Source organism: Lupinus angustifolius, chromosome LG06, assembly GCF_001865875.1.
Source record: "Lupinus angustifolius cultivar Tanjil chromosome LG06, LupAngTanjil_v1.0, whole genome shotgun sequence".
NCBI classification, from domain to species: Eukaryota; Viridiplantae; Streptophyta; class Magnoliopsida; order Fabales; family Fabaceae; genus Lupinus; species Lupinus angustifolius.
This window is the reverse complement of record NC_032014.1, coordinates 7,377,378-7,385,335: the sequence shown is the minus strand read 5'-3', so window position 1 is coordinate 7,385,335 and position 7,958 is coordinate 7,377,378. Positions and strand designations below refer to the sequence as shown.

General features: G+C 36.5%; 2 protein-coding genes across 2 annotated transcripts; one reads left to right on the top strand and one right to left on the bottom strand.

Moving 5' to 3' along the window:
• Positions 1,437-4,369, top strand: LOC109349436 (probable LRR receptor-like serine/threonine-protein kinase At1g67720). The gene is made up of 9 exons (XM_019590236.1): positions 1,437-1,569; positions 1,996-2,536; positions 2,739-3,202; positions 3,304-3,442; positions 3,626-3,697; positions 3,787-3,855; positions 3,977-4,048; positions 4,156-4,219; positions 4,342-4,369. Exons 1-8 carry the CDS (start codon positions 1,488-1,490, stop codon positions 4,217-4,219), a joined length of 1,503 nt encoding a protein of 500 aa, XP_019445781.1. The 5' UTR covers positions 1,437-1,487; the 3' UTR covers positions 4,342-4,369.
• LOC109349435 (pentatricopeptide repeat-containing protein At2g15690-like) lies at positions 5,421-7,724 on the bottom strand. Its single transcript, XM_019590235.1, has one exon. The coding sequence runs from the start codon at positions 7,504-7,506 to the stop codon at positions 5,686-5,688; it is 1,821 nt and encodes a 606-aa protein (XP_019445780.1). The 5' UTR covers positions 7,507-7,724; the 3' UTR covers positions 5,421-5,685.

Genomic DNA, 7,958 nt, shown 5'->3' with positions numbered 1-7,958 from the left:
TCTTAGGATGTGGATTGAGGTTGGAGTTGGACCACACTACTGGTCACCTGAAAGATGCACTATCAAATGAATAAAACTTGTATAAAAATCCAACTAACACGTCATATTTAGAAACCCATATATTTAATTTTGTTAACGTTATCATTTAATAATAAATTTAATTAAAATTAAATTTTTAAGGGCTTATTGATTCATCATCATACAAGTTAAGGGCTTATTGATTCAGATTCTCGTACCAAAGGCTTAAGAAAAGTTACATAGTGGGGCCGCGTAGTATCCACTATGATGCCATGTCTGCAATTTAGAATTGCCAGCTGTAATTCAAGCACGTTTTGTTGTGCACACGTTTTCAATGTGCTTAATTATTGACTTGCTCGTTCTTGCAATTAAAATGCTTAACACGCGTTAATACTTAATAGAGGGAAAAGGTTAGGATAAAGCTTTGATTAATGGCATGACCAAAACTTCGGGACACCTGAACGTAAAAGGAGAGGTTAGTTTGGTGGGGTTGTGTTAGTTGATATTTTATTATTTCCCCTTGATGTAGTGATAATTAATCTTAATCCAATTAGTAAGAGTGAATATTCTGATTCTCTTAAGATTTGATTATATTACATCACCCCAATTTTTTGCATTCAACTATGAATAGAGATCCATTGTCCCGAACAGTGTCTTATTCACTATTTCAAGTCAATCAAATTATTATTTTTGTTTTTAAAAAAATTATTTTATTCATATAATAATATGTAATTGATCCATGATAAATAATGAAACACCGTTGAAAACAAGTAATTTCTGTGGCAATGACACTCCACTGATGGTAAGCAATACTTGTCTATCCCTTTAATTCCTTCCATATGCTAATTTTAACAAGTTCATCTCTTACAAATTAGATAGGTGATTTGAGTTATGTTTTAGTTTATCCCATCCTATCTTGGTGTCTAGTATTTTTTTTGAAGTATATACTTTTTTTGTAATTAGATAGAAGTAGTAAGATTTATTCTATAAACAATGGTATATTTGAGCTTGGATCTTGAGATCTATATCATCTATTATATTAATGACTAAACTAATTGACAAAGTATAAAGTTAGGGGTCAAATTAACATTAACGTTGGGAACTAAGTTAGCTAATGATTTCATTTTTATAACTTCAATACATATATGTGAGCTTTAGTGCTTTAGGAATAAGATACCTGATCCTAGGCATGTAGCCATGAATATTTTGTTTGATATAAATTAAAAATAATAATAACAAGTTAATATTTAAAAAAGATGAAACAAAGGCATGAATGTTCAATCTTGATTTTTCATTTCTTAAGAGAAATCCACTCCGTCAATGTGGCTCAATGTAGTGGGTTTACATGACCAAGTCAAGCCATACTATTTCAATATTTCAGGAGAACCTAGGGACGTGTCATTCTCCACCAATTTCCACAAAACCAAGAAAAAAAGAGAGCTTCTCATGGAGCAATTGCTTATGACAATATGAGTCCTTTCATCTTCCTCATATGGATTGTTATTATCCCTTGCCTTGCCCTCTCCAACCTAGCTAATTCTATCCCTCTTGGTACATCAAAACTATATTATATACAACTATGCTTCAAATTAATTAACCTCACAATCACAACTTAATCCATCAACCAATCTTGCTAATATGATATCGAATTTGCATTAATTTTGATCATGTGCAGTTAATATATGCACACAACTTAAATCTCTTTTCTCTAGGGGATTTAGAGGAATGGTTTTTAGGTAGACATATCCTACCATAGGTGTTTAAATCAAACATTTCCTACCATAGGTGTCCAATGCACGATGACCCTCTTACATGTTTTAAAGCATGTCATGGTAAAAAATTAATGTATAAAATAAGTGTTGATTTGAGTTTGGATATGATAGAAACTAGTTACCTATGGAATTTATAGGATTTGATCAGTAGCACCATTGATGCATAGAAGAGTTTGTAACATGGGTCATTTTTTCATAAACGCAGGGTACTTCATAGACTGTGGGGGCACTAAAGAAGTAACAGTGGACAATATCTTATACATTCCTGATGGGAGCTACACCAATGTTGGCAACAATACCACTATCAATGAACCTAATATATTGCCCACACTGACCACACTGCGTTACTTTCCAGACATATCTGCTAAAAAATATTGCTATACATTGCCTGTGATCAAAGGCAGCAAATACATTGTGAAAACTGTATACTATTATGGAGGTTTTGATGGAGGGAAGCAACCTCCGGTGTTCGATCAAATCATTCAAGGCACAAGATGGAGCATTGTGAACACTACTGAGGATTATGCCAAAGGGCTTAGTTCCTACTATGAGGTTGTGGTGAAGTCGTCCCGGAAGACCTTGAGTGTGTGCTTGGCCAGGAATGCAGACACAGGTAGTTCAAGCCCTTTTATTTCAGCTTTGGAGGTGAAGGATTTGGATGATTTTTTATATAATCCTATTGATTTCACCAAGTATGCCCTTGTAACTGTTGCAAGACATGCATTTGGAGGTGAAGATATCATAAGGTAACAATCAAAATCAAATATACAAAATCTTTATCTGAGAAATTCTTTGATGTTATCTTATATGGGGTATAAGAGTTAAGGGTTTGCAGATACTGCTGATTTATTTGAGTAATATGTATGTTTATACTATAGCAGGAAATGTGAAATCAATTTCACATGATGAGATTTCTGATTATTAAGATGTATATATATGTGAACCTAGTTATCCAGATGACAAATTCAACCGAATCTGGCAACCATTTAAGGATCAGAATCCTGTTGTAGGAAGCCATTCAAGTGTAACTTCTTCAGACTTCTGGAATCTCCCACCTGCTGTAGCATTCACTAAAGGAATTACTACTAGTAGAGGGAAGACACTTGAAATACAGTGGCCTCCATTGTCCCTTCCTAGCACTTACTACTATGTTTCCCTTTATTTTCAAGACAACAGAAGTCCTAGCCCTTATAGCTGGAGAGTCTTTGACATTTCTATTAATGGCCATACCTTTTTCACTGGCCTTAATGCCACAGATAAGGGTGTCACAGTTTATTCTATAAAATGGCCACTTTCTGGTCAAACCAAATTAACCATGACCCCTGCTGGTGGGGAACATGTTGGCCCGGTGATCAATGCCGGAGAGGTTTTTCAGATACTGCCGCTTTCTGGCAGGACTCAAACTATCGACGGTAATTTGATATAATCTTACTAATTTTGCAATTTCTTTGACTGAATTACGATCATAAAAAATACTTGTCCGAATCATTTAGTTGTTTATGGCAATTCATAGTAATTGCAATGGAGGATTTGGCTAGGAGCATTCAGAATCCACCTGCTGATTGGAATGGTGATCCTTGCTTGCCTAAAGGGAATTCATGGATTGGAGTTTCATGCTATCAACACAATCTTGTTGCACGAGTCACCACAGTGTAAGTTCACTAATAAATTACAGCTACAATTAAATTATTAGCAAACAGCTGAACTCTGAACTCTGCTTCTTTCATAAGTAAACGAGAGAACAAAAATGAATCTCATAACTAGTATCACCTTTTCTAGTACCCTTCTTTCTTAATGGTGGAATGACATATTTTGGTTTTCTTGTACATGTGAAGGAACTTAACTAATGTTGGGTTGGCTGGGTCACTATCTCCAAGTATTGGCAATTTATCTTCACTTGTTCATCTGTATGGAACCTCGCCCTCCAATTTTAAAATCCTAAGTGATTCCTTCTTTATTACTACTAAATCATACTACTCTGAATATTTAATTACAGTTGGCTTGGAGGAAATAAAATTTCAGGCACAATCCCTGACATGAGTGGATTGAAGGAGTTACAAACTTTGTATGTAGCCTAAAACATGCCTCATCTTACATTATCCTTAATTTCTGAGGCTTTCTTAAATAATTGCCTATAGCAACCTCATCATTAACTCCCTTTTTGTTTTATCGTTGTTTTAAATTAGGCATTTGGAGAACAACAAACTTGAAGGACCAGTTCATCCATCACTAAAGAAACTCCCAAAATTGCGTGAAATGTAAGCTTTTGCCATTTCATGACAAAAAATAAACACTTTAATGCTTTCCCTCTGTTTTATTAGGCCTTAGTTAACGGATTATATAAATTCCCCACTTGGTTTAACAGAAATCTTCAAAATAACAGTCTTCAAGGGAAAATAACACTAATGCGGAGTGAAGTGAAAGTATAAGTAAGTGCAACACTATACTTTTGTATGTTACTCATATTCAGTACTTGGTTAGTTGGTTAGTTACTTGTAGCTCAAGTTCATACTACTAACCCATAATTGTCTCTGTCTGTATTTAGCTTTAGGGTGACTCCAGAATTCATCTATCACAATGTCTGAGGGAAAGTGATTGAAAATGATGAGTTGGCGCCAAATACAAATCCAATTGTTTCTTTATGGCATTGTTGCCAGGCATCTAATGTAAAAGAAAACTATATGAAGCAAATGCATTATAAACTAGTAATGAATACAGAGAGCAGGTTCAATATACATTAGAATTATGGTTTCCTTTGTTTGAAGGGACTCCGTTAAGGAATAAAAACAAATAAGTTTTATCATAAAGCTAAATACATCAATCACTTTTCAATATATTAAATGGGTAATGAAAATTAGCATTTTCCTTACTTTCATCATTGGTTAGAAGATTATTATGAAAGCAAGATTGGCATGGTTCTGCTAACTAGAATGAAAGACTTGTGATTCATGATTGCTGCTTATCACTGAGAGGCAAAACAAACAAAAGAGAAAAATCAGTGAGGGAAATCCAACATACCGGTGAACACAAGAAACAATGTCTAGGAGTCTTAGCCCTTTTGTGTGGTCTCCGGGATTCAAAAGTTGCTGACAGATTGCAAGGAAGGGAGCTTAATGGGAAGTTAATTAAAAGCCATAGGCCATACCTATAAGGTAAAGGTCCACTAGATTAACAATACATCCTATGATCAGATTCGTATCAAAATGTTAAGAGTATCTTATTTATCTTAGTAAAGTGACATGGTACACTGTCTAATATTTCAAACAAGGAGAGTGGTGTATTTGATAAATTGTTGGAAATGATGTACTTGATAGTTGATATGGATAATTGAAGATTTAGAAGCACCATTTTTGCCCTATAACTTTTTTCAGATGATGACAAGGTTCATAAAAAAATTGCAGAACAAGAAATAAAAAAGGAGTCCATATTGAATTCAGTGATTTCCGCCAACAGCATGCTTTACCCTCTACTAAGTTAATTTATTTCATGCTCTCCACCATTACAAATTCAGAGTTTTCATTTTCTTTCCACATGCTTAGAATAAAATCATAAAGATGAGGAGGAACAGCCATGTGATCTACAGCAGCCGGTGGCAGCTGTTTTAATAGTATGCTAGACCATTATAAAATTTCAAAATTGTGATTTATTGGCAGGGAGTGTGCATAAGTAATTTGGAAGGACAATAGTATTAATTGAACGAATATCTGAACAAGATATAAAGGCGTTCAAAATCAATGTATACAGCATAGTTTATCTTCTATCCTAGCAGTAGAGGAGCTTCCAAGTTCCAAGCACAACATTTGTATCCACTCATCCTGTAACACCATAAGGGGGGCTCTGGGAAGAAAATGAGATATTCATGTTAAGTGTAGAGTAGCTTGGAGTTATATTTCCTTCACCAGTAATCCCCACAAGAGCATTTTCCATCCTTGAAGTGATGAAACCTTTTGTTATCTCTGACAATCAATTCTCTCCCTACAATTCTGGACATGATCTTGATGGCGTTGTGACAGTCACCACATACACGCAGGTTCTTGATGATTCTAAGAGGTGTTCTTGGTGGAGTACTAATAAGACCATATGCAATTGCTAGTCGCTCACTATGATAGAGCAATGCTTGCTCCTTTGCTTCCTGATCAATGTCATGGAGAACATATCTTGTATCAGGAACATATCCGGCTTCCTTCATCCCACTCAGAGCTTTTAGCTTCTCATCATCTTTGTATAAAGTGGGATTCTTATACTCGATGATTCTGTTCTTGCCCTCGAGCATGCTAATTGCAGTATACTTCTTTGGAGGCGGTGTAGGGATCTTATTGGCAACAGCCTTTGATGGGTCAAGACTAACAATTAATTCCTCAACATGGTCTTCAAGATCAATATCTCCATGAATACGAGCATAGTTCTTCAGAATCTCCCAAACAGTGATAGTGGGCTCAAATGGCAACTTCTCGATAAACTCCTCAGCTTCCTTAAGATATCCACTCTGTCCAAGAACATCCAAAAGCCCCATGTAGTGCTCCATCCCTGGTTCAATTCCATACTTACTTTTCATGGACTCAAAATGCAGGTAAGCATCCTCAACAGCCTCTGCACTAGCACAAGCATTTAACACTGCTAGCAAAGTCTCTGAAGTAATTTCCAAACCCAACTCATTCATCTGTTCAAACACTTGCAAGGCCTCATCCCCATTAGTACTATTCGTGTAGCCACGAATCATCAAATGCCAAGAATCCATGTTCCTATTAGGCATATGATCAAACACCCTGCGTGCATCAGTCATACTCTTACAATTCCCATACATCTCAATCACCTTGTTATTGAGCTTATCATCACTCCTATAAGTAGATTGCAGAAAGTAATCATGCACCTTCTTTGCATCCTCGAGAGATTTTGATTTTCCACACAAATCAATCAGAAGATCAAAGCAATTAGAATCAGCTTTGACCCCTTTTTCCAACAACTCAATTGCTTCCTTAACCTTCCCCTCTTGGCACGAACGTGTCAAATCAATGATTGAAGGAGGTAGAGGAGGTGAAGGAGCTGCAATCTGAGCCTGACCTTGAATAGAAGCTTGGTTATTCAACCCATTAGGGTTTTGAAACTGAGGAGGAGGGCGCAATTGGTTAGGGTTTTGACTCGGGCCATTCCACTGGTTAGGGTTCTGGTTGTTCCATCCATCGGGGGCATTGGGTGTAGGAAAGTTTGGTTTCTGAGGTTGAAAATTTTGATTCTGATAAGTGGGTGGACGAAAATTAGGATTTTGAGTAGTGGGTGACTGAAAATTAGGATTTTGAGAAATGGGTGGCTGAAAATTTTGATTTCGATTAGGAGGATAGTTGTTCTGATAATTCAACTGCTCAGGGTTTTGAACATGAGGGTTTTGGTTCTGGTAATTGTGTGAAAACTGATTAGAAGGTGGAGGAGGGTTTCCATGCTGAAAGTGACTCTGGTTTTGAGGAGAATAAGGGTGACGCTGTTGTTGTTGTTGCTGTTGCTGCTGCCATTGGTTGGAGTTAGTGTGAGTTTGAGGGTGAAAGGGAGTGGAATCAGAGGGTGGAGGGAATCTCTGATAATCATTCGCAATTGCAGAGGTACTAAGAGACATGGTCATTGTTTGAGAGCAGTGATTGCCGTAGATGAAGTGTGTTCGTGACTTGAAGAAGGAAGAGAGCATTGCGGTTCGTGCACGCTGAATCAAAGTGAAGGTTGTCATTTTTTCTGGGTGAAATGAGAGAGTAGAGTGATTCTGGAAGAGAAGGAATGAGGAGAAGTAGCAGTTAGGGTCTAAAGATTTTGCGTTGTTTTCGTTTTCTGAGAAGTGAGGTATGATTGGATGCTCCTTTTATTTATTTTGGGCCACACGCTCTATTCCAATTTATTAGGCCCCGTTGCAATTTTTTTCTTCTTTATTAGATGAAAAATCTAAATCTATTTCAATCTAACAGTAGTTAGTGTGCCAACTGTCGCTGGTTTCATTAGTTGTAGTGAAGGTAACCTGTTCAGCAGGTCACGTTCTGTTGATTAGTTACTTTGCTACCCTCTGTTGTAAGTCACCTTGCTTATTCCAGAATCTCTCTACTCTCTCTTTTCTATCTAGCTCATTTTACATTTCTTACATTGCCATATATCTCTTTTACGATTACGAGTTATATCACATGTGCATGA